General features: G+C 35.5%; 2 protein-coding genes, 1 long non-coding RNA gene and 1 other non-coding gene across 4 annotated transcripts; all 4 read right to left on the bottom strand.

The window, feature by feature from the left end:
* Nucleotides 1–1002: 1002 nt before the first annotated feature.
* On the bottom strand, nucleotides 1003–10538 carry spsb3a (splA/ryanodine receptor domain and SOCS box containing 3a). Its single transcript, XM_051106417.1, has 7 exons — nucleotides 10389–10538; nucleotides 9434–9580; nucleotides 6958–7135; nucleotides 6674–6861; nucleotides 6182–6284; nucleotides 5939–6064; nucleotides 1003–2638 (listed from the first exon to the last, which is right to left on the bottom strand). The coding sequence occupies exons 2-7, from the start codon at nucleotides 9557–9559 to the stop codon at nucleotides 2283–2285; spliced, it is 1077 nt and encodes a 358-aa protein (XP_050962374.1). The 5' UTR covers nucleotides 9560–9580; nucleotides 10389–10538; the 3' UTR covers nucleotides 1003–2282.
* A 2742-nt stretch (nucleotides 10539–13280) lies between these two features.
* atp6v0ca (ATPase H+ transporting V0 subunit ca) lies at nucleotides 13281–19501 on the bottom strand. The gene is made up of 3 exons (XM_051106390.1): nucleotides 19233–19501; nucleotides 16471–16654; nucleotides 13281–14394 (listed from the first exon to the last, which is right to left on the bottom strand). Exons 1-3 carry the CDS (start codon nucleotides 19297–19299, stop codon nucleotides 14187–14189), a joined length of 459 nt encoding a protein of 152 aa, XP_050962347.1. The 5' UTR covers nucleotides 19300–19501; the 3' UTR covers nucleotides 13281–14186.
* Nucleotides 19502–22380: 2879 nt separating this feature from the next.
* trnac-gca (transfer RNA cysteine (anticodon GCA)) lies at nucleotides 22381–22452 on the bottom strand. Its single transcript has one exon. It is a non-coding gene; the product is annotated as a tRNA-Cys (tRNA).
* Nucleotides 22453–22578: 126 nt separating this feature from the next.
* On the bottom strand, nucleotides 22579–24590 carry LOC127163054 (uncharacterized). The gene is made up of 2 exons (XR_007827440.1): nucleotides 23288–24590; nucleotides 22579–23003 (listed from the first exon to the last, which is right to left on the bottom strand). It is a non-coding gene; the product is annotated as an uncharacterized LOC127163054 (long non-coding RNA).
* Between the last annotated feature and the right edge of the window lie 2438 nt (nucleotides 24591–27028).

The raw sequence follows: 27028 nt of genomic DNA, 5'->3' as shown, positions 1-27028 counted from the left end.
GAAAATAACAGGAATCATACAAAATGCATGCTATTTTTTTGTATAAGATATAAGATGCATGTTATATTGATCAGTACTGACCTGAATAAGATATTTCACAAGAGTTTTACACATAGTCCACAAAAGAAAACAGTAGTTAAATTTATAAAAAATTACATACACGTGATTCTTAATACTGTGTTGTTACTTGAATGATCCACAGCTGTGTTTTTTGTTCAGTGATAGTTTGTGGGACCTGAAGGAATTTTCTGAAGAACAGGGGACAGTTTAACTGTTCAGGATTCACAACTATCACTAAACAAAAGAAAAAAAAACACAGCTGTGAATCATTCAGGTAACAACACATTAAGAATGTAAACTTTTGAACGGGATTATTTTATAAAGTCATCTATTATTTTCTCTTGTGGACTACATGTAAAATATCTTATTCAGGTCAGTACTAAATAAAAAATAACACGCATTTTGTATGATCCTCTTATGTTGGTAAAAAAAAAAATAACATTTTGCAGATTCTGCAAGGTGTATGTAAACGTTTGATCTCAACTGTATATGTGTATTACATATCAATACATACTAACATCAATAGTAACATTTCGAAAGAATATGTCTTCCACTTGGTCATTAAACTGTCCAGCTAGAACCGTTCTTGATTTGTTAGTCAGACCTACATAAGTAATCTCACCTGCAGTAACTTCATTATGCAACATTTTGTCAGAAATATTTTGTACAAAATGTATTAGAAATTCCTTACCTGTCAGCGCCGATAACCTTGTGAACAGCGCGCTGCCATACAGCGCTATTGCGCTATGGGCGTCCCGAGTTCGAATCCCGATTCAAGGACCTTTCCAGATCCCGCCCCCTATCTCTCCGCCACTTCGCTTCCTGTCTAATCTGTCCTATTGTAATGAAAGCAAAAATGCCTTTTTTTTTTTAAATAAATTAATTATCCAAAATATGTAATATGATCAAAAGTATACTTTAAATAACTATACAACTATATGATTGATTTTTGGAAACCTTTATTAAGATCTCAAAAAGAACAAACATATTCAGCCCCTTTTTTAATGCATATATAATTTTCCTTATTTTTTTCTTGACTCATATAAAAGGCCATGCTTAATGTATGGTGTAGAAGCGAGAAAAGGAAGAGAGAAGACAGAGAGCGAATGAGAGATAGAGAGAGCGCTTATGACATACAATACACGTAGAACACAGCACAGGGACCTGTATATATTCCTACATACATACAATAAGCGCAAAAAGTGCTTTATGCATAACAAAAACATGATTTGCTTTTTTTAAACAATGAATTACAAAATCTGCAATATAAACCCCATACGAATTCAATATGAACCTCATGTAGAGATGTTGCACAGATTGAAAACTGAATCAACCTCCACTTCAGTTAGCATCAGTCAGTTCGACAACTGCATCAAGGACAACAGTATTTCTGTGGAATTACTGTTCAGATACACATTAACACACTTTGAGTAATAACTAGGGCCCAAAGTAATTCCTAGAGACAAAAACTGTCCAAATACACAGGCATTTTCCTCACCATTTCAACGTAATGGTACTTAAAACACATTTATGCAGACAATATTCATCATGACGTCACTGTTGTTACTTACTGTCTGTTCGTAAACTGTTTGATAAAATAAGAATAGAGTAAAAACGTACAATGATTGTTCAAACATAAACAGGGAACAGACCAAGACACTCTGAAGTGCTGAGATGTTTGACTGGCCTGTAATGGAGAAAGACATGAATATGCATTACTTCAGAGGAGATCAGGTAACTTTTTCTGCCTCTAAGTAATGGAGAAATTTACAGTTCACTCAAGGTGTCATGTATCGTTTGTGTTATTTGTGTGTGTGTGTGTGAGAGAGAATGCAAACAGTGCAAGTGTTTGCCTGTGTTTCACATGTTGTTGTTCCCCACCCACATCAGAACAGGTTCATGAGGTTCATATCTTGCTTTAGTCTGAAGAGCTGATGGTCTTCATTCCAATGGGAGTTCACAACATCATAAAGACTGACTATGAATACTGTAATACATATTCGAATGTCACCTGATGGAGCAAACTGCCTTTAGAGCCTTGAAAGATGAATATCTACCAGCGATGCAACCAGTAAAACAGGCTTGACTGACCTTACAGCAAGCCCTGTTATCCACCGTTGTGATTGACAGCACACGTCCAGTGTTTATAAATGTTGGTTCTTTTTTTTTCTTATTCGCGGAGACATTTTCTGATGTGTGCATAATGATGCATAACGGACGCCTCAGGTCCAGCGGCAACGTTTCCGCTGGCAGGCTTCCGGGTCGGAGGAGCAGCCCTCAGAGTCACTGCCTGAGGAGGGTCCTGGCGGGGTGTGTGTGTTCGAGTGTGTGTGCATATGATCCAGGCTTAGCACCCATCCCAGTTTGGAGTGAAGAAGGTGTCTGAGGCCGGGCGGCAGCGGCAGGACTCGGAGCGCATCGACTCCAGATGGGAGCAGCTTGCGAAGTCGCGAGCAGCAAAGGTATTGTAGGGAGGTGGGAGCCGAGACTGAGCGAATCACCTTCATGCTGCTTTTGGCCGCGGTGGAACATGCCATCGGAAAAACACGCTTATTCTTCATCTCCGTAGCTGCTACACCTGCCACACACACACACACAATATACAGGTTAAATGTTATCAAATGAATGTGATAAACCTGCTCTCCAGCTGTGTGATTGTTCTTTAGTGTCTGATCTCTAACAACTACAGATAGGCAGTTACTAAGGATGTAATGATATTATCAATATCGTGGTATTGCGATAGCAAAACTGTCTTGATATTATCGTGATCTCATGACGATATGAAACAGTAGGTCTTCCGGGCAAAAAGTGTAGTTTTTAAAAATATATTTAAACATCTTATTTTAACATAAATCATCTTTAAAGTTGTGTTTTCGGCCATTATGCTTTGACACAGCATCTGTCAAACGAAAACCGAAAGCACAATATGGCTAAATCCCTTCATTAAGTCTGTTTTCGCTGCGTGTTTCAAAGTTAAGCGAGCATGAGTTTAGTGCGTGTGTGGGAACCCAGCGGCCAACAGTCATGCTTTATTTTCATGACAGATGGTTACAGCATTTCACTAGATTTGTAGTGAGATGCATTTTTTTAAGCCTGTTTTCACTGAAGCTGGCGTCAAAATAAAAGCTCCACTGTTGTTTCCGTCTGTTGAATTGCTGACAGCGGTTTAAATGGGTAACGTTACTGCAGTCAAAATTCAAAATATCTCTTTCAAGTGTAGAAATTAAGAAAGAAGTATTGTAATTTCCCTACTGTAGTATAAAGCAAAAGTAATATTCCTATTAAATATTCATTTTCATTTATTTTACAGTGCATTTGTTTTACAATATATGGCTATTACTGTCATAGGAATAACAATAATATACAATTGTTGTTATTATTATATTGTTTATATTTTTATTATATTTTGTCTAATTTATTTGGCTTTTGAAACACCATTGTGAATGTAATTTAGACTGAGACAGTATACCACAAATAAAAAGGGGTTGAGTCTCCTTTAAAGTTCAGGTACAAGCCAATTTACTTTCTTTTTTTCTGACTTATGTTTTCTTAGTTAAGAACATGGGTTGGAGCTCGTAATTTTGAACACCCCCACCCCCCTCCCACACCCCAAGATCATTTAGTTGTTAGAAAAAAATCGATTATGCATGTTAACAGAAATATTGCACAAAAATAAAACAACACCAGTATTATAAAATATACCATTAAAAAGTGTATAAATCGCTAGTTTTTCTAACATCGTCCAACTGCGAAACCAGCAGGTAAAGTTATAGCGGGAGTCCACGTCTCTCTCGCCTCCTCTGAGTTCATTGAGTTTTAACAGTTTTAACAATGATTTGGTGGGGTGTAATGGACCACTTGCACTAAGCGTTGTGACACACTTCCATTTCGAAATGTTACGGCTCAGATTTTTCCAGTTACGTACGTTTTCAGTGTGCTGTAATCATCTAGTTGACTTAAACGCTTAATAAATTGAGAGTTCATGGAATGATTTCAAAATTTTCAGGAGACAGGAGAAGACATATTTTGATGATTACTGAGTACAGAATTTTCCAAACTCAACGGAATGTGAAGGTTTAATCCAATATAAACTGATCTGAGAAAGCAGTGGCTGGTACCTTAATCATACGTACATCATTGATTCACCACAGTGTGTCAGTGCTCTACATTAGTGGCCTAATCGCGATGCTGCAGTGTTTGTGAGATCTGATGAATAAGACCGTAATGAACCTTTTTTTTTATCTGTAATAAATATTTAAGTCATATTCTGTGTCATCATTTCACTGTATGTATCCTAATGCCAAAATATAAATATTTTTAAATAGTCGCACTTAACGTGTTACTGTTAAAAATTATTTAAATGTTTAACATTTTTAAATAAGGCAGTTACCGCACATTCATCCAGCCATTTTAAACAATGGAATAAGTAGAATGGGCTCAGAATAAGAGCACCAACACACACAAACAAATTAGCCATGGTTTTACTACAAATAAAACCAAAAATTGCAATTGAAGTTAAACCATATAACCACAAATTAACTTTTAACTTTTACTACACTGAGCATAGTTTAACGATGGTAGGCTATTTGTAGTGATAGAAAAAAACATTGCACTTTTACTGTAGTAAAACCATGGTAAATTTTCATAAGGGTATCAGAGTGTGTTTACCAAACTCATTTAAAAGTACATTCATCAGGTATGAAATATGATCAGTAAAAGAAAAATACTGTTCATGAGAATGCAGCAGGTTAGTTTGGAAATATATTTATTTATTATTCAGAATGCACATACCGAAGGGAAATACATTTCAAGTAACCTTTCAGCAGGTTGAATATGATTCATGTTAACGTAGAGAATATGATTAATTGTTTTTATAAAGAAATGCCAGCCCTAAAATGTAGTAATAATCAGCGTTCTCATGAGAAACTGTCTGTATGAAGGTGCACTGAACGCACTGAACGGAAACTCTCGAGCTGTAACAAGTAGAATGCAGAAATAGTTGTGCAAGTAGTCCATTAAGAATGAATATAGAAAAGTCATGTGAGAGGAGCCAATGCCTCCATCGCGATACGACTGGATATGACTGGTTATGTTCAGCTGGGATTGGTTTATACGATAAATCTTGCGTCGTGTTTGCGTGTGTTCCGTGTTCACAAATCAGACTGAATGAACAATATGATGCTGTTAATGGGAAGACTAATTTAAAACAAAAAAGTAAGCAACTCACACACTTCGACATAATCACTTTGTTACATCAACATAAGACTTAAAATGGCATGAAAACATAATCTGTGGGAGTTTTTATGTGAGTAATCAGCTTGGTGAATTTTAAAGTAAATCTCTGTGTCACTAACCAATATTTACCAAGCTCTGATGACTGATGATAAAAAAATTCAAAAATAGGTCAAAGTGTTCTATTAAACAGAAGAGCTGAACATAAGTTCACAAACAAAACATGTTGTTTCAATTGTTACTGCCTTGAGTTATTATTTTGGAACAGATGCACAATGCTTAAAACACTAACTTGATGAGATTCATGTTTTCTTTTTCTAATAGTATAAGTAATGTTTTTTAACCAAGAAAATGTGACTGGGACTTGAATTATTTGGTGATTTAAAATAAAATTAGGATGTTCCTCCTCATTTCAAAACCACTGACACACAAACACACAATAAATTGTAATGTGTCAAAAACATGTTTGCCTGGTTACTAAAAACAGCTTTGACATTTTAGACAGAGCACTTAAAAACATTCTTCTTACAAGAACATAACTGTTCATATTTTACATTCCTAGAGAGAAACTGACACTTAAAAATGTGTATTATATTTCAAAAACAAGACAAATAAGATCGCAGCTGCAAGGAGTTTGTCATCTTACCGATGCATTTGCGGTTTTTATAGAAGGTGAGGGTGCCGTGCCAAGTGTCCAAGTGAACACCAATAATTGAACCCTGTCCGAAACGCGACGAAAAGCTCACTTTATCGCCGTTATGATGTAACAGACCTGAGAAAAACACAAACATACATTAAATTACAAAAGAATCCTTACGCGCCATGCACCATGTTAAGTATAGGTGTTTGTGAACAAAATCATGCGTTTGCAAACTGAACCCGTTTTTACCTGTATATGAGAGACCCCAACTGTCTTCATCTTTACCCAGGAGGCTGCAGAATGTATGTCTATATTTGTCCAGATTCACATCTGATGTGCCAATACCAACCATCTTCATAAACAAACAGATAATTTAACCATCAAGTTTAAACAAGCCCACAGTGTTCAGTGTCACATGATCCTTCAGAAAGCACTCTAATGCTTCTAGGTGTTCGAGAAACATTTCTTATTATCAAAGCTGAAAAGGTCTTTTGTACATTTTCAAGAAGTATGCACAACTACCCAATGTAGCTCACATCTTGGGAAAGCTCAACTGACTCAGCAACTTTCATCCTTATTAGCTGTCTGCTGACAGTTATGCTTCAGTCTGCTGAATCTGCCATGCTGCAAAATGTAGTTTTGTATCTGTAACGTTTAATATCTGCCATTTTCAGATAAAATGCCCAAAATAAGCAAATATCCCCCATTTACAAAAACCATATGAAATACATGGTTTCTCACCATGTCTGTGCCGTAGACAGGAGAAGTCATTTTAATCTCCCAGAAGTGCTGTCCCTCTGAGAGTTCTTTGGAGCCGCGAATGGCTGCCGTTCCACAGCTATACTCTGAGTGGAAGCTCACTTTCCTGTTCTCACAGCTCAGCAGCGTTGCAGACGACCGGCTGCCCTCATCCCACACCCAGTCGAAATCTGACAAACAAGTGAACAGCCATTAAGAGAATAAGTTTAGTGACAATAAGCATGATCAAGGTAAAACTAATGTATTAGCATTGCCTGTGTCACCACCTTGGTCATCTTCTCCACAGTGGCAGTCTCGCAAGTGTGTGTAACCCCGGAGGCGTGGGTTACAGCTGAGCTCCATCTGTGAATCACAGCTGCAGTATGACTCTCCCGTTACAGGCACTGCACTCGGAACCGGTGGAACAATGGCTGGATACTCGGCTTCAGAATCAGAGTCACTGTACTGCAAGACACATACGCGCAAATTCAGATATGACATTGTTTTGGTTCTTTTTGTCTGTCATGTATGTTTTTTTTTTTTTTTAACTGAAACAACTCTTAAAGGAGCATCGGGCAGCCATTTTCAACAAGTTGGTGTGATTTTTTAGGGTCTTCATGAAATGTCTGCAATATACTTCGGGTAAAATTCCTCAATGGTCGTAAAAAAACACCCTTTTTACAAAAACAGCTCTGTTCACAGCAAGTCTCTTTTAATGATAATGAGCTACTGCTCACCCAACCCCTCTCTTACATCATCAAATACAAAACTAATCCACTGCATCCTCAGTGGCCCTGATGTCGGGAGAAAATGAAGACTCTTATGTTCACTTTTACATCCAACTACAAAAACATTTGCATTGCTTACAAGACATTGTTGTCGCTACAGTAGGGCCCTATGAAATCTGTTTTATTTTTTTCCAAATTCCCTTTTATTTTTTCACAAATTCCGTTTTTTTCTGTTTTAATTTTTCTGTACTCCTTTTTATTGGTTAAATTAAATTTTATTACTCAAAAAGCATGTCTAATTACTAAAAATCTTGAAACATCAGTTTATTAAAAGTTTAACAAAATTACGTTTAGAGCTCAACAAAATGTTTTTTTTTCTCTCACCTTATGTTTTATTGTTATTGTTTTAGCATGTCTAATTATCTGAATGTATAAAAACACAATAGCCTTATGAATTTTTTTCTCCTCTCAGAAATTCTGTTGTGTATTTACATTTTTCTGGTTATCAAATAAAGACATAAAACATTGATTTAATTTATCTTTTAATTAATGAAAATTAAACATTTTTTTTGGCAAAGAAATGGGATTTACTATTAAAATGTAAACATGGAAGAAATACTGTGTGATTATTTCTTAAAAAATAAAGTTTTTTTTTTTCAACAGCAGCAGTAGTATTAGTATCATACATTCTACTAAATTATAGTAATATAAGCCTATTTCCGGCAAAATGTCTTCAAGTTAAACCAAACTCTTATTTTAACAGGTTGTCGTGAATTCCTTTAGATTTCTGTGTTTACATGATATGATGCAAGTTTTACTTAAATGAAATGCCACAGCCCTGCAGAGTTTTGTTCCAACCTTGCTCCAACACAAATACTATGCAGTTTTCAATTAAGCCTGAAGGACTTGATTAGTTGGATCAGGTGTGTTTAATTAGGGTTGCATCTAAACTCTGCAGGGCTGCGGCCCTCCAGGACCAGAGTTTGACACCCCTGCCTTAGATGCTCAGCACTTCATAAAAAAGGCCCTCTCACACTAAAAATAAAAAGGAATAGTTCATCAAAAAATGAAAATTTGCAGAAACACCCAGGCCATCCAGTATGTAGATGGATTCGTTGCATCAGAACAGATTTGGAGATATTTCACCATTGAATGGGTGCCATCAGAATGAGTCTAAACAGCTGATAAAAACATCACAATAATCCACATGACTCCAGTGCATCAATTAAATAAAGTTCCAAACGTAGGTTCAGGAGGAGCCTAATCATTCAGTCCTATCAATCATCATTACGAGCCTATATAAGCAGCTCTCATTGCACTGTCCCAGCCTCAGTTCTTCCGGCATCCCTCCACCTTCTCCATTTCTGTTATTTTCCCTCTAGGTAACATCGCAATGGGGGGGTTGAACTCTGCGCTCAAGCCGAGCCTCGAGTTCAAGCCTCCATTAAAGACAGCAAGCCAAGTTTGTTTACCATTGCCCATCAGGACTGGATGGGTTCAATTCAAAGTTTTTAACTTCAAACTATTGCTTCTGTCTAAAATATGAGTACTCCATTCATTCTATTGCATTTCTTAGCGAAAAAGTTGTCTTGTCTGAATCAGGAGACCACAGATCAAGCACCATTTAAAAGAGAAAACAGTTCTAAACAAACATTTTCACTGGAGGAAGTTTTATTATAGTTCAAGGACTCATGTTTTGGCCAGAAGTGACTTAAAGATAAAACTCCTTAATAATGGATTCGTTTCTTAGAAACAGAACTTTTCACTTCACAAGATATCAATGGACTGGATTGGTGTGGATTACCTGCGAATTACTGTGGTTTTATTAGCTGTTTGGACTCTCATTCTGACAGCACCCATTCACTGCAGAGGATCTACTGTTGAGCAAGCGATGTAATGCTAAACTTCTCCAAATTTGTAATGAAGAAACAAACTCATCTACATCTTGGATGGCCAGAGGGTGAGCAAACTGTCAGCTAATTTTCATATTTGGGTGAATCATTCCTTCGATTCCTGCCACATCATCCATACACACCTGCTGGCGATCATAACCCCACTCTTCGTTCTCAGAGGCAAGCACCAGTGCTCTTGCATCTGCATCCCGTCGAATTCCACTCCACACGTACCTCCACGCCCTGCTGTTTCTGCTCCGCCTCGACATGCCAACCAGGAGCCTCCGCACCTGTCAATCACGAAAAGAGCAGTTGCTTGTTACAGAGCATAAACAGAGAGAGCAAACAGTCCTCCTGCAAACACAATCAGGTCAAAATTATTTGTATTATGTTTTCATAATGCACATCGTTTCAAAGCAGCTTTACAGAAATATTACACGCATACAGACATCTGTTAATCTAACATCTCCAGTAACAACTACAAAAAACATCACGTTGTTGCATATAGTGTACCAAAATATTAAGTTTGTCAGAAGCCATAAACTTTTTGTGTCCCTACCACATGTGTTCCACATTAAAGCTTCCAATAATTTGACAAACGGATTGTCCAATGTGCGTTTTATTGTAATCCCGCTCCCTTCCACTGTAGTATTTCTCCCGCGCAATGTAAACACTAGCTGGCAACACGCTCAGTTTAATTGCCAGTGACAAACGCATTCAGTCATTTCATTTCGCATGAACAGTCATTTGACAACTAGCCGACATGTCGGTATACTGTAGCTCCTAAAGATAGATTCCGGAAAATAACATAACATGTTCTCTTTGCTAGGCCTCGCAGAAAGTGCTCAGCGAGAGCCAGGCACCTTGCAAGTCTGCAGAGATGAAGACTAATTCGCGTATGGAAAAGCAAATCGCCTGCAATCATGCTAATACTACCTAATACCGTTTGGATTTCAAAATTATTCCCAGCCTGTATGACAATAATTGTAAGAAAGTGCAACAGGCTTCGCCATATATGCATGATCTTGGCGCTAACGGACTTAGCAGGCGCTACATCCTGCTTGCTACGCTCACTAGGATAAGCTCAAGCAAACTTACCTGTCTTTCAGGGATACCACTGCGATCGTTGGAGTCTCGTATACCTACAAATTTTAGTATGACACTCTAATGTATGTATCTGTAAAAGCAACCAGATTCTGTCCACCAGCTAACTGTCACACTTTCCTGTGACCTACTTTCACGACAGACGTAAACAATGCTTTAAGAAGTCCCGCCTCCTTAGTTCAAACTCCATTGGTCAAAAATGTCACGTGGGCGGGGTTTATTTTCTAGTTCGCGTAACTACAGGTCTAAACAGCTGTCACTCAAATGTCAAACTCGTCCCAAGACTACAGGCTAAACCCCTTTCTGATGTTCACGCTTCCCCATCCAGGCAAGTGTAGCGACAGTACATGGAAGCAGATGTTAAACTGTCATTATTAATTAACTAGACTTTTGGACAAACAGCTCTTAGCTGTGTTCTTCATGTTCTGGTATAGTAATCTTCAACTGAACAGTGTAACAACTATTGCGTAATATTCTGCTAAATGTTTCAGAACAATGTTATCTACAACAATGTCAACTTAGTTCATACCTATAATGTTAGATCCTTATTTTTGTTCATAAATCTTGATTAAGATCTGTATTTACGTATTACATCCCTGCCATGCCTATCCAGGCTTAGCTTAAAATCAAGAGTAATAAGAATCTATCTATCTATCTATCTATCTATCTATCTATCAGTCTGTCTGTCTGTCTGTCTGTCTATCTATCTATCTATCTTTTTGTCTGTCTGTCTGTTTCTATGTCTGTGCATCTATTTATTCATCTGTCCTTCCATCCGTCCAACCATCTATCTGTCTATCTTTCTGTTTGTCTGCCTGTCTCTCTGTCTGTCCATCTATTTATTCATCCGTCCTTCCTTCTGTCCAACCGTCTGTCTGTCTATCTGTCTATCTTTCTGTTTGTCTGTCTGTGTCTCTGTCCATCTGTTTATTCATTTGTCCTTCCTTCCATTCAACCGTATGTCTGTCTGTCTGTGTCTATCTATCTATCTGTCAGACTGTCTGTCTGTCCATCTATTTATTCGTCCGTCCTTACATCCATCTAACCGATTGTCTGTCTGTCTGTCTCTCTGTCTGTCCATGTATTTATTTGTTTGTCCTTGCTTCTGTTCAACCATCTGTCTGTCTGTCTATCTATCTATCAGATTGTCTGTCTGTCCATCTATTTATTCATCCGTCCTTCCATCCGTCCAACTGATTGTCGTTCTGTCTGTCTGTCTATCTGTCTATCTTTTTGTCTGTCTGTTTCTACGTCTGTGCATCTATTTATTTGTCTGTCCTTCCGTCCGTCCAACCATATATCTACCTGTTTGTCTATCTATCTATCTTTCTATCTATCTGTTTGTCTGTCTGTCTCAGTGTCTGTCCATCTATTTATTTGTCCGTCCTTCCATCTGTCCAACCGTCTATCTATCTATCTATCTTTCTGTTTGTCTGTCTCTCTGTCTGTCCATCTATTTATTCGCCCATCCTTCCATCCGTCCAACCATACAACTGCATGTTTGTCTATCTATCTGTCTGTTTGTCTGTCTGTCTCAGTGTCTGTCCATCTATTTATTTGTCCGTCCTTCCATCTGTCCAACCGTCTATCTATCTTTCTGTTTGTCTGTCTCTCTGTCTGTCCATGTTTATTCGCCCGTCCTTCCATCCGTCCAACCATCTGTTTGTCTATCTCTCTATTTGTCCATCTATTTATTCGTCTGTCCTTCCTTCCGTTCAACCGTCTGTCTATCTAATTGTCTGTCTTTCTATCTATTCGTCTGTCCTTCTGTCCATCCAACCAACCATCTCTAATGCAAAAAATGTAATGTAAACTGTAATGCAAAAACAAACATGATTTGTCTGCACAAACAAAACAAATACTATATATATATATATATATATATATATACAGTAGTCAACATTTGAAGTGGATCAAAACCTTTCATCAAAGTTGTCCTAAAACCAAAACAATACCCGTTCTTGTTTTAGGACAACTTTGATAAACTTTTTTGATCCACTTCAAATGCTGACTACTGTATATATATTCTTTATAGATATACCCCTGGTTTCACAGACAAGGCTTAAACCTAATCCCAGACTGTTTCAACTCAAAGAAACTTGCACTAATTAATCTGAAATTATGTCAGTGCCTTTGTTTTGTCTCAAGATGCACACCAGCAATATTTTTTATAAGGGACATTTATAAAAACTACTTAAATGTCGTAACTGAACTATGGTCTGTGAAACCAGGCCAATATTTTTAGTAAAATATAATTTTAGCAAAAATATAATCTTGTTTTCTTTGTTGTAAACCTTTGACAGGCTTTGTGACTATTGTGTATAATCACAGTAAGCTATAATGTTGCTGTTATTATCACATTAAAAAAATCCTTATTTGTTCAAAGAACGAGAAATTGTCTTTTCCTATTGCTGATGTGATATATGAACAATTTAACTGACACTCTCGCTTTTTATTCCATATGGGACAATTACACTGTTTCTGGTAATGATGTGCAGTGCTGCTCTATAGCGCCCCCTTTCTACCTGTGGAGGCGTGACTGCAGCAACGCGGTGCGTGATGAGGAAGTTAGGTTGAGGCTGCAATGCAGTGATTCAGACAACCAGATGGTAACCTGTGGATTAATCCCTCATGTTACAGTCTATTTGAGTCTCTCCCTGAGCATCATGATTATTAATATATTCTGATGAAACACTCCTCAGATGTCATTTGTTCACCAGTGATAGATGAAAGATCATACTTGGAAGTTATAATAGGTTGTAATTTGTGCAACATGAAGTTCAAAGACAAAATACGTTACACTCCAATGATTTGGCTAGCACTTTGAACAGCTGCAGTATATTTCCATCACATCACGTGTGAGTTTCAATAAGAAGGAAACTGAAATTAGGTTGAGGAAGTTTTATTCGGAAACTGGACAAGCTGCGCTGGTGTTCACCCATGATGGAACCAGAAACAGTATCAACTACAGGTAAAACGCTACACGTCTGAAGAATGTCACGTTAAGAGTTAAAACACGCACACTCGCTCACAGGCACGTGTGCGCACCCATTCGTTTCACGCACACTTAGTAAACTTGCACATCAATACCTTGATTAACACAACGGTCTTCATGGTAATCAATGATTACATACCCAAAGAAACTCCACAAATTTCCCACAGTGCAATTCACCTACCTATACAGATATATATGTATATATTTCTGATACACACACACACTCATGTATTTAGATAATCATGATTTCAATAAAGACTTTGATCCATTTAAATGTTTAATGAACATCTCAAAATCTTCATAAATAATCAGCAGAAACAAACAAAAAAAATAAACAGTAATAATCCATCTTTTTTACATTTAGGTCCTCAACATCTGTGTTTGAATTTAAATGGTCCCAAAAGTGAAAAAACAAAATGACGGCTGATTTGTTCTTCAAATAAGAATAAAATTATGACAAAATAAAAGAATGACAAACAAGTGTAGCCTAGGAGAAAGAGGGCATCTATTTAAACACACACACAGGACGAGAGCAATAGCTACACAGCGCATTTACAGGGGGAACGCACGTCAGGCTACTATACACAGAGAGGAAGTTCAATCACACATTCACTTGCAAACAGCACACTCACGATACACGCATGCACGCAAAAATTCCTCTCTCATCATTTCGGGTGGTGAAGTTACTCAATGTGTATCATTAGGAGGATGTCTGTGTAGGTGCTTGTGTGTGTCTGTGTGTGTGTGTGTGTTTGTGTGGTTGATGGTTGTTCATGTGTAAGAGATGATAAGAGCGATTAACCCTTGGTGGACAGGATAAGAGCGACAATTAGCCCGTAGAGACCCAGAACCTCAGCGAAAATAAGGATCAGGATCATCCCCACGAACAGGCGAGGCTGCTGAGCTGTGCCCCTCACTCCAGCATCACCGACGATACCAATGGCGAAGCCAGCTGCAAGACCACTCAGACCGACGCTCAGCCCGGCACCAAGGTGCAAGAAACTCCTATAGAGAGAGACAAACGCAGAACATGGATAGTTTTATATCTTTTTTTGGTAACAGTATTTTTACAATATAATAGACAACAACTGAGGTTCTCTCATTACTACCAAATAAAATATATAAATCATAAATTACAGGAAATAATATTAACAACAATTTACAAAAAGAACAATACCGTTACACCTCCATGTACAGATACAGTAAAGTTTTTGTCAAAGCCCATGCTATTCTTAATTTTGACATTTTCATTTTTATACCAAACATATATGTCGGTTGAAATTATCGGTTAACAATCTACTTGATCTATAATAATCAGTATCAGCCGAACTCTAATATATTTATTTATTTATTTGGGGTCAACCAATTTTTAGCACTAATATTAAGCATTTTTATGGTTATCGGTATCGGTCACTTTCAAAACCATTTGCCCATAAAATTTAAATTTAAAAACATTGAAAGAAAATTTTTGCCAGAGTCCTTGTTCTTAATTTTAACATTAATTTTTATTTTTACACCAGACATACATATTATTTAAAAATATCTGTATCGGCCCTGAAAATCACATATTGATGGACACTTTATATATTTATTTATTTATTGTGGTCAACCGATTATCAGTGCTAATATTAAGCATTTTTATGCTTATTGCTGATAACATAATTTAAAAGCATTTAAAGGAAGTTTTTGTCAGCCCTTGTTATTCTTAATTTTAACAGACATTTTCATTTTTATAGCAGACATGTATATCGGTTGAAAATATCAGTTAACAGACGACTTGATCTGTATTAACTGGTATCAGCTTTTTAAAAACACATATCTCTAATATATTTATTTATTAGGGGGTCAACCAATTTTTAGCACTAATATTAAGCATTTTTATGATTATCGTATCGGTCACTTTCAAAACCATTTGCCCATAAAACAATTTAAAAACATTTAAAGAGTTTATTGAGACCTTGTTATTCTTAATTTTGACAAATTTTTATTTTTACACCAGACATGCATATCGGTCAACGGTCTATTTGATCTGTAATAATCTGTATCGACCCTGAAAATCACATATCGTCAATACCTTATATTTATTTATTTATTTATTTATTAGGGGTCAACTGATTATTAGCACTAATATTAGGCATTTTTAATGTTATCGGTATTGGTCATTTTCAAAACCATTTGTTATTGTTTTTGTTTTGTTTTTTTCAGAGCCCTTGTTATTCTTCATTTTGACATTAATTTTCATTTTTACACCAGACATTTATATCAGTTCAAAATACTGGTTAACAATCTACTTGAGGTGTAATGTTCAGTATCGGCCCCAAAAACATGTATTGGTTGACCCCTTATTTATTTATTACCATTTATTATGGTTAATGGTATCAGTCATTTTCAAAACCATTTGCCAATAAAATAATTTAAAAACATTAAAAAAAAAAAAAGAAGGTTTTTTTTTTTCAGAGCCCTTGTTATACTTAATTTTTAAATACATTTTTATTTTACAAAAGGCATATATCGGTTGATATATTTTCTTATAACAATACTTTTATTTGTCAAACATTACAAAGACAATATAACGTAGAGAGTCTTTGGATTTTTTAAATTTGAACGTAAAGAATATATTAATAAACAATACCCAAAAACATACAGATAAATTATCTCTTTAAAACTGTTCATATGCTCTTAATATCTATTAATTCTAATATAGCGTCATATCTTTTTAGTAACAATAAATTTATTTGTTAAACATTATGTGAAGCCAACACAATGCAGCGTTAAGATTTTTCCATTTTAACCAATTTAAAAAAGAATAATAATAATAATAATAATAATAATAAAAAAAATGAACAAAACCCTTTCACGTCCATGTACAGATACAATAAGAGCTTCTTTAGTTGTTTATCTACCTATAAATGCTAATATAGTGTTATATCGAGATTATTCTTATTATATTATAGTCAGCTATTTGAATAACATTACTCAGCCACCAATTAAATACATGCTATATTTTGTTTCTGAGAAGGCTGAGAGTGACTCGTAGGAAAATGCTAAGCAGACAAGGCACAAGCGAAGTGTGTGACTCACTTGTAGAGTGTGACAGTTTCAGAGATGTTGTTGGCAATAAGTACAGCCACCACCAGGCCGTAGATGGCAATGATACCCGCCATGACCACAGGAATGATGGACTTCATGATCAGCTCTGGCCGCATCACTGACATGGCAGCAATGCCTGTGCCGCTCTTGGCCGTCCCATATGCAGCACCCAATGCTAAAAAATAAGGAAATGCCAATTAACATGTGCAAAGAGACAAACAGAGTGAGAACAAGCACTTATGATGGGTTAAAGTTTAATTAATACAGGACAAGGCAGACGTTGTAGGTTTAAGCAAATACCCAACTAATGAACACCACTTTAACACATACATCTTAAAAATCAACCCCCCCTAAATACAAACCAGCTGTTCCAGGAATACTTTGCAACCATTTTAAGGCGAGACACTACAGGCAATATCATAGTATTTTCATGCAATGCTCAATCTTGAACGGTTTTGCTTATCTATTTCCATCTTTAAATTTTAACTGCATTATATATACACTACCAGTCAAAAGTTTTTTTTTTTTTTTTTAAAGATTTTTATTGTTTTTAAAGAAGTTTCTTCTGCTCACCAAGTCTGCATTTATACATCCAAAGCATAGCAAAAAATAGTACAAATTGTAAATATTTTCACTATTTAAAATAACTGCTTTCTATTTTAATATATTTTCAAACATTTTTATTCCTGTGATTTCAAAGCTACATTTTTAGCATCATTACTCCAGTCACATGATCCTTCAGAAATCATTCTAATATTCTGATTTGATGCTCAAAAAACACTTATTATATCATTGATTGTTGAAAACAGCTGAGTAGAATTGTTTAAGGTTTCTTTGATGAATAGAAAGTTCAGAAGAACAACATTTATCTGAAATATTTTGTAACATTATAAATGTCTTTATCATCACTTTTGATCAATTTAAATAAAAGTTGTTAAATAAAAGTATTAATTTCTATCATTTCTTTACAAAAAAATAAAAAAATAAAAACATTATACAGGCTCAAAGCTTTTGAATGGTATAGTGTATAATGTAACAAACGCTTTTTTATTACGGATAAATTATGATCTTTGGATCTTTCTATTCATCAAAGAATCCTGAAAAAATTTGTTTTAAATATTATTAATAATAACAACAATAATAACAATAATAATAATAATAATAATAATAATAATAATGTTTCTTGAGCAGCAAATCAGCATATTATAATGATTGCAGAAGAATCATGTGACACTGAAGACTGGAGTAATGATGCTGAAAATGTAGTTTTGAAATCACAGGAATAAATTACGTTTTAAAAATACTGAAATAGAAAAAATATTTTAAATAGTAAAAATGTCAATTTTACTGTTTTTCTGTACTTTGGATCAAATAAATGCATGGTCGGTGAGCAGAAGAGATTTCTTTATTTAAAAAAAAAAATAAAAATCTTGATGAAAAAAAATCAAATGGATGTTTTTTTTAAATTAGTTTTTCTCCTGCACTGAGTCAGAGACTTCACTTGAGTAGCACTTACATCAAAATTTCGTTTTGATCTACAGATGTATAGATAATTCTTATCTATATTCTAAAGGTTTTTACAGAGGGTGTGTTTATAGGACAATCACATGATTCACATAATTTTTTAATGTCTAATGTTTTGCTCTGAAAATGCATTCAAATCCAGACATTCAAACCACTCACTTCCATATCATTTTAACCTACCTATGGAAGTCGACGAATACGTCAACTGTTTGGTTACTAACATTCTCCAGAATTTTTATTTTTATTTTTTGTGCTCAACAGCATAAAAAAACTCATAAAGGTTTGGAACAACATGAGGGGGAGTAAATGATGACAGAACTTTGATTTTGACGCGAGCTCTCTCTTTATTTAGATTAGTCAAACATAATGTCTGCATTAACCTATTCACCTGTGGTGTCTTGTTTTAAAGACTTTAAAAGGCAAGCTCAGCAAAACATTAAGACAGCAGCCAAATGCTTTCGTTCTCAATCACATGACTACAGAAGCGAGTCCCTTTCGTTTGTATGAAGCGGACGAGGAGTTGCGTCAAATTTATGTGGATCTTTCCGGGACTGAGGCACGATGTGCTGAGACTGCACTTAAAAAATTAAAAGCAATGCCTGTCGTTTGAGTACACACAATAAGTGTGGCTCTGAGATAAACAGTTAAACTGATCTGGGCGTATAGCTCGTGTTTTAACAATGGCCTGTCGCGTTAGATAAGAGCAAACCTGTTTATGTTAATTAAGTAATGCATTTCGTCTTCAATTGAAAGAAATCAATGGCACTTAATCGGTCAGACGACGCTGCTGTTACATCTAGCAGACCTAGTATATGAAAGATACGAGATTATAAGACGACTGTGTGATGATAAAAAAAAAAAACTGGTGTTTCCAGCCATATAGGCTTAGAGGACATTTATATATGACGTCCTTGCGCAAACATTAAAACAGGAGATTCGCCTCATCCGACACGACAGCGTCTTAAGTTTACCGCGAGCCGTAACAATGAAGGAAATAATGAAACGAAATAAATAATTTATAGACATTACGTCAACTGAGACGTCATGTGCCGTGATGGAAACCTTCGCATCCCTTCTCCTACTACAGGTAACAACGGCTCATCGAGCCGCGACACCGGGCCGTTCACAGCCGCTCGACCGATCGCGGGCATCGCAACCCGTTTACTCAGGCTGTACATTTAATAAAGCATTCAACAGTCAATTTAAGGTTAAAATTACGCGTCTCTTACCACTGAACACCATTGCTGCTGAGGCACCCATCACTGCGAAGAAGGGAGAGTACTGTGGGGCGGACATTCTTCTCGCGCGCTGACAAACCTAAAACTAAAGACAGAAAGGGAAGAAGGCTTCAGTCTAGACGGTTTAGGCTCTAAGGAAGCTCTGTTCTAGGTTGACAGGTCTTGAAGGAGCAGGAGCAGAGCGCAAGAGATGGTCACGAATCCGACAGGAGCTTGTTCGCCGGCGGAGAGGAAGAAAATGGCGAAATGGAGAGTGTCACATGATCAACCATGAGTGCAGGGTCCATTTCCGCTTCTTTAGGGATGACTTATGAATACGCAATTTCTTTCTTTCTGGGATTTTGTAATGATCAACTGTCACGGGATCGCAGAGAGGATTTTTCGATGTTTCAGTAGAAATGAATTGAAGTTATTCGTTTTGTCTAAACACTGAGCGGTTTTGTCAGTTGAACGACACCCCTATTTGATAGGCGTTTTGGTATATTCCATTGCAGGCTTCCACTACGATCTTTGAATGCATTCTCAGATCAAAGGGATATAGACTTGAAAACCAGTTGTTTATCTGGTAGAACTTGTTTCATTCTTTAATAACCGCCAGATGTTGGCCACATATTGTGTGAATAAGTTTAAATCTTTTATTGTATTAACCAATAAGGATGTGAAAGTGCAGGATACAACATATTATATTTTTAAAAAAGCTTAAAATAAAAATCTCAGTGCATTTACTACTATTTGTAGACTGGAAAATGTTTACTGAAGCATTGAGATACCCATGAGAGAGGTTGTATGTGGACATTGAATGAGGTGTACATTGTCATGTGCTTGGTCTTATGACTTCTAGGCTTGGAGCTGGAGAGTCCAGAGAGGAAGTAACTTTATGTTACTCACTCTCGGGCACAGGGATAGGCAGACTACTGTAATATTAAAACTTGTGAATTGTTCTGTAATGTGTGTGCGCACTTCCCTTTTAATTGTGTGATTTTTGATGTGAGCCTAAATATTGAAAGTTGCACTCCAGATACTCCTTCCTCTTGGGTGCTGATGACAGTCACCTGAGATTATACTACCTACATTTCACACAGTGGTAGTTACTATAAAAGAGATAAAGAAAAGGCAACAGTAGGCAAATGTGGATAAGGAAACACATGCTTTTCTTCTATTGAATAATAAATGCAGTGTATACACTATATACTTTATATATTTATACACACTAGGCCAGACGTTGTCAGGTGCATAGTGGGAAAATATTTCTAAGTACTGTTTTCTGTCTATAATACATTATTATATCTATAAACAATAACACACCAGTTACTCAAATATTAAAATATGTAATGCCTTAATGATTTAACTAGCTTTTTGGTTAATAGTGTTAATAGTAACATCAACCATGTAATAAACATATGTGACCCTGGACCACGAAACCATTCATAAGTGTCAAAGCGAGCTTCATACATCATCTGAAAGCTGAATAAATAAGCTTTCCATCGATGCATGGTTTGTTAGGATGGGACAATATTTGGCTGAGATACAACTATTTCAGTATATGGAATCTGAGGGTGCAAAAAATTCAAAATGTTGAGAAAATCTCCTTTAAAGTTGTCCAAATTAAGTTCTTTGCAATGCATATGACTAATCAAAAATTAAGTTTTGATATATTTACAGTAGGAAATTTACAAAATATCTTCATTGAACATGATCTTTATTTAATTTCCTAATGATTTTTGGCATAAAAGAAAAATCTGTCATTTTGACCCATACAATGTATTTTTGGCTATTGCTACAAATATACCCCAGCGACTTAAGACTGGTTTTGTGGTCCAGGGTCACTTATGTAACTTGACAGTAAGAAAAAACAGTTAAAAGCTGAAACCATATACACTACCAGTTTTTGAACAGTAAAATTGTTTATGTTTTTTAAAGAAGTCTTTTTTGCTCACCAAGCCTGCATTTATTTGACCCAAAGTACAGAAAAAAATGTGAAATATTTGTACTATTGTACTATTTCTATTTCTAATTTATTCCTGTGATTTCAAAGCTGATTTTTTAGCATCATTACTTCAGTCACATGATCCTTCAGAAATCATGCTAATATTCTGATTTGCTGTTCAAGAAACATTTATTATTATTATTATGTTGAAAACAGCTGAGTAGATTTTTTTCAGGATTCTTTGATGAATACAAAGTTCAGAAGAACAGCATTTATCTAAAACTAAAATCTTTTGTAACATTATAAATGTTTTTATCATCACTTTTGATCAATTTAGCATCCCTGCTAAATAAAAGTAGGAATTTCTATAATTTCTTTCCCCCAAGAATAAAAAAAAAATATACTCACTCCAAGCTGTTGAATGGTATACCGTATACAAAAGCTTTTTATTTTAGATAAATGCTGATCTTTGGATCTTTTTATTCATCTAAGAATCCTGAATAAAAAAATGTACTCAACTGTTTTAAATATTGATAATAATAAATGTTCTTGAACAGCTAATCAGCATATCAGAATGATTTCCGAAGGATCATGTGACACTGAAGACTGGAGTAATGATGCTAAAAACTGAGCTTTGATCACAAGAATAAATTACATATTAAAATATATTCAAATAGAAAATAGTTATTTTAAATAGTAAAAATTTTTTACAATTTTACTGTTTTTGCTGTTCTCTGGATTTCTTTAAAAACATAAAAAATCTTACTGTTCAAAAACTTTTGGCTGGTAGTTTAAATACAATGACGTTTATAATTAAAATAGATAAATAGCCTATACTATTCCAGTATTTGGCTGATTTGACTGAAGTAAATCTAAATCCACATATTTTTACAAAGTGCTTTAGAATGACCCGGATGGTTGAGATGGTTAATGTACGTAGTGCCATTGGATGTCGCTGTAATTCTTCATATTTCGTTTCATTGCCTACGTGGCACTCGCTCATCTGCTGTCCGGTACTGCTCCCTATTGGTTGTCTGTATCCAGCATCGCTGAAAAACAACCGGAATCACTTGATATTATAGTCTCAATGTCTTCATTTATCGTTTGTCAGTCTAGTTCAGTTATGTTATGGGGGCGAAGGGCTTGTTTGGACGTTTTGTATTAATGAATATACAAATACATTAAGCATATGCATTTTCCCAAAATAACTGTAGGGGGCACCCGGATTTGAACCGGGGACCTCTTGATCTGCAGTCAAATGCTCTACCACTGAGCTATACCCCCTATCCGTACTGAAACATATTTTAGTGCCTACTTATTTACACTAAAATGAAACACAAATAATAACAAATGATTGCTAAAATAATAGTTCCGTTTGACCATAGAATAATGACTGTACACAAAAGGCAGTTTCATCCTCACAAAGGCTCTTTATTTTGAAAACCAGTCATTTATGAACATCCATGGACATACAACACATGCATTTGATGATAGTGTCACCTAAACTGTAAGTTTGTAAATAGTCATAGCAGAAATTCCACAGAATGACAGAAAAAGAAATAATAGCCGCACAGTCACAGATCTTAAGGTTTCGTGGCACTGTTTCAGCCATGGTCTGTACTTTTGGGGAACGTAGTTGAACACTGTCTTTTAAATTAAAAGGGGAGAATCTAATAGTGTGGTGTAGGTTTTGTGTCAGCTGCTATCCTATAGGAACAGTGTTTGTGTGACAGAGAGACGGGTGAAGTCTCATCGTGTAAGTGCATCCTGCGTCCTCCAGTGAATTCACGTTACAGCTGCTCCTCATCTCACGACTGAACAAACAGAGCCTCTTCCTGTAGGGTGAAACAACATACAGTGCAAATATGAGCACAAGAACCTGATCAGTGACACTTTCATTTGAGCTCTCACATAGAAAGAGGCCTTGTCATATATTGTTATTTTTTTGCAGATAGCCTACAAGCAGCTACGTTTTGAAATTATAGGCTTAATTATTAATTTGTATTACACCATTATTTAACCATAATCAAAACCTGCTTACTATATGTCCGCCTGCAATTTCAGGTGGTTTTTCTCGATAAAATGTAAAAATACAATTAGGTAAAAATGCATCGCCAACCTTTGAGCTCATGTCCCTCCGGTGGACGTGAATCACGCAGTCGCTCTCACGACGGTCCATCGATTCTGCCGTGATCAGAGCATGTAGATGATGTAGGACAGGAACACAAGGCCCATAATGGCGAAGAACATCAATAACAGGACGTCCAGCATGATGTTCACAGAGCAGCTGGTCCAAAAGATGCGGAGGATGCTCGGTCACCCTGTAGCAAGAGCGATAACGGTTGTGTCCGCTGGACTGGAGACCCTCCCCGGCCGCTGCGCAGTAGTGTCCTCCCTTCTAGAAGATGCAGCGAACAGCTGGGGGCAAGAGCTGTAAATGGGATTCTTAATGTGCATCCTGTTTTGTAGGGTGCAAAAAGGCTTTTTAGGACCGAACTATAGGGGAAAATGAGGGCGACTACACTACCAGTCAAATATTTTTGAACAGTAAGATTTTAAATGTTTTTTAAGTCTCTTCTGCTCACCAAGCCTGCGTTTATTTCATCCAAAATACAGCAAAGGCGGTAATATTGTGAAATATTTTCTATATACTGTTTGAATAAATTTCAAAATGCAATTAAAGTTAAAAATTTCAGCATCGTTACTTCAGTTTTAAGTGTCACATGATCCTTCAGAAATCATTCTAATATGTTGATTTGCTGTTTTTTTTAAATTTATTATTATAAATATTTTTAAACAGTTGGGTACATGGGTACATCCAAAGATCAGCATTTATCTGAAATAAAAAAGCTTTTGTAGCAACATAATAATAATAAATGTTTCTTGATTAGCAAATCAGAATATTATAAAAATTCAGCTTGGATTTTGAATCACAGGAATAAATTGTGACCCTGGATCACAAAACCAGTCGTAAGGGTCATTTTTTCAAAATCGAGATTTATACATCATATGAAAGCTGAATAAATAAGCTTTTCATTGATGTATAGTTTGTTAGGATAGGACAATATTTGGCCGAGATACAACTATTTAAAAATCAGGAATTTGAGGGTGCAAAAAAAAAATCAAAATATTGAGAAAATCGCCTTTAAATTTCTTCAAATAATGTTCTTAACAATGTATATCACTAATCAAAAATTAAGTTTTCATACATTTACAGTAGGAATTTTACAAAATATCTTAATGGAACATGATCTTTACTTAATTTCCTAATGATTTTTGCCATAAAAGAAAAATCAATAATTTTGAACCATACAATGTATTTTTGGCTATTGCTACAAATAAACCCCAGCGACTTAAGACTGGTTTTGTGGTCCAGGGTCACAATTAGATTTTAAAATATGTTCAAATAGAAAGCAGTTATTTTAAATAGTAAAATATTTCAAAATCTTACTGTTTTTGCTGTACTTGTTTTGGTGAGCAGAAGAAACTTCTTTAAAAAAAACATTAAAAATCTTACTGGTCAAAAACTTTTGACTGGTGGTGTACATAAAAAACTGCCGTTTTATAACAGACCTTTAGAATTTGAGTGCTTATCAGGGGTGAAAGATTAAATTAGTTAGGCAGACAATTGCGTTACAATTGGAAGTTGAGAGGGATGTGTCTGATTCTCGGAAGCTTTGACTTAAAATGCATGTTTAGATGGAGAACCATGACTTGCATGAGGGTAAGCATGAGTTTACACATACTCACAGGGTTTTTAGACATGACCTTCATATTTTTTCCCCCCAATTTTTCCACCTTTTAGTTCCTTTTAAATAACCTTCCGTTTATTTTTTTTAACCTTTATTTTTGGGTGATTTGTCATTCAATAATGACCATTACTAATAGTGAGACATTACTGACATAGATTTTCCACCAAAGAGTGTGTAAAAGAAGAGAGACGCTAATCTTGTCAGATTTGTGCATTGGAATTAAAAGATGGATCAAAACAAAAGGTTTTAAATGTAGTAATAAGGATTGTTGTATTTAGATGAGCTAATTTGGATATCTATGGACAATTTTTGGATATTTAGATATCTCACCTGCACTGGACAATTGGTTTACAAAGGTGAAAGTACATGAGAATCCAGTATATACAGTTGAGGTCAAAAGTTTACATACACCTTGCAGAATCTGCAAAATGTTAATTATTTTACCAAAATGCATATTATTCTTTATTTAGTACTGACTTTTTCACATAAAAGACATTTACATGTAATCCACAAGAGAATAATAATAGTTGAATTTATATGTCCAATTTGAAAGTTTACATGCACTTGATTCTCAATACTTTGTTGTTACCTGAATGGTCCACAGCTGTTTTTTCATTTAGTGATAGTTGTTCATGAGTCCCTTGTTTGTTCTGAACAGTTAAACTGTCTGCTGTTCTTCAGAAAAGTCCTTCAGGTCCCACAAATTTTTTGGTTTTTCAGCGTTTGTCTGTATTTGAACCCTTTCCAACAATGACTGTATGATTTTGAGATCCATCTTTTCACACTGAGGACAACTGAGGGACTCATATGTATCTATTACAGAAGGTTCAAATGCTCACTGATGCTCCAGAAGAAAACATGATGCACTGAGGACCAGGGGTGAAAACTTTTGAACAGAATGAAGATGTGTATATATATATTTTTATTTTTCCAAAAAAATATATATAGTACTGCCCTTCAGAATCTACAGAAGATACTTACATGTTTCCCAGAAGACAAAATAAGTTAAACTCACCTGATCTTCAAATTCAAAAGGTTAATGTATCGTGTTTTCTTGCTGAAGCATCAGTGAACGTTTTAACCTTCTGTAATAGTTGCATATGAGTCCTCAGTGAGAAAAGATTGATCTCAAAATCATACAATCCTTGTTGAAAAGCATTCAAACTAGGGACTCATGAACAACTGTCACTAAAAAAAAAAACAGCTGTTCATCATTCAGGTTGCAACATAATATTAGGAATCAAGTGTATGTAAACTTTTGATCAGGGTCATTTATATAAATTATTATTTTCTCTTGTGGACTATATGTAAACGTCTTCTATGTGAAATATATTATCCAGGTCAGTTCTAAATAATAATTAAAAAAAACACGCATTTTGTGTGATCCCTCTTATTTTGGTAAAATAATTAACATTTTGTAGATTCTGCAAGGTGTATGTAAACTTTCAACCTCAACTGTACTTCACCATTGAACAGAATAGGTCATAAAGTTTGTTTCTTTTAAAGAAATAATCAGTCTTTTTAGCAAACATGCTTTAAATAAAACAAAAGTGACTAAAGACATGTGTAATGCTATAATATTAATGTTATACTATTATATTGTTATAATATTAAGCAGCATAACTGCTGTTTCTTGAGCGCCAAATCAGCATATTAGAATGATTTCTGAATGACCATGTAACTTGAAGATGCTGAAAATGCAGCTTTACCATCACAGGAATGCTTTAAATTTGCTTAAAATATAAGCAGAAAGCTTATTTTAAACTCTAATTTTGTATTATTTGGTGAGTTTAAGTGGCTGTTTTCCCCAAACCCAAACTTCTGAATGTTACTGCACACAATAAACATATACTATAACATGTGCTGGAAAAAATGCAGCAGGTTTTTACAAACTAAATGGTTATAATGTGCAAAACAAGGTGTTTGAGGGGGTGCTGTAACTAATTAGAGAAACATTGGCGACAGTGCACTGATAGATATTGAAGATATTCTGAAGAATATGTTCTACTGGTTAGCTAAAAAAAAATCAAATGTGACCCTGAACCACAAAACCAGTCATAAGGGTCCATTTCTGGAAATTGTGATTTATCTCAAAGCTAAATAAATAA

This window comes from Labeo rohita, chromosome 3 (assembly GCF_022985175.1).
Source record: "Labeo rohita strain BAU-BD-2019 chromosome 3, IGBB_LRoh.1.0, whole genome shotgun sequence".
NCBI classification, from domain to species: Eukaryota; Metazoa; Chordata; class Actinopteri; order Cypriniformes; family Cyprinidae; genus Labeo; species Labeo rohita.
Note: the sequence above shows the minus strand (reverse complement) of the source record. Positions and strands in the feature narration are given on the sequence as shown.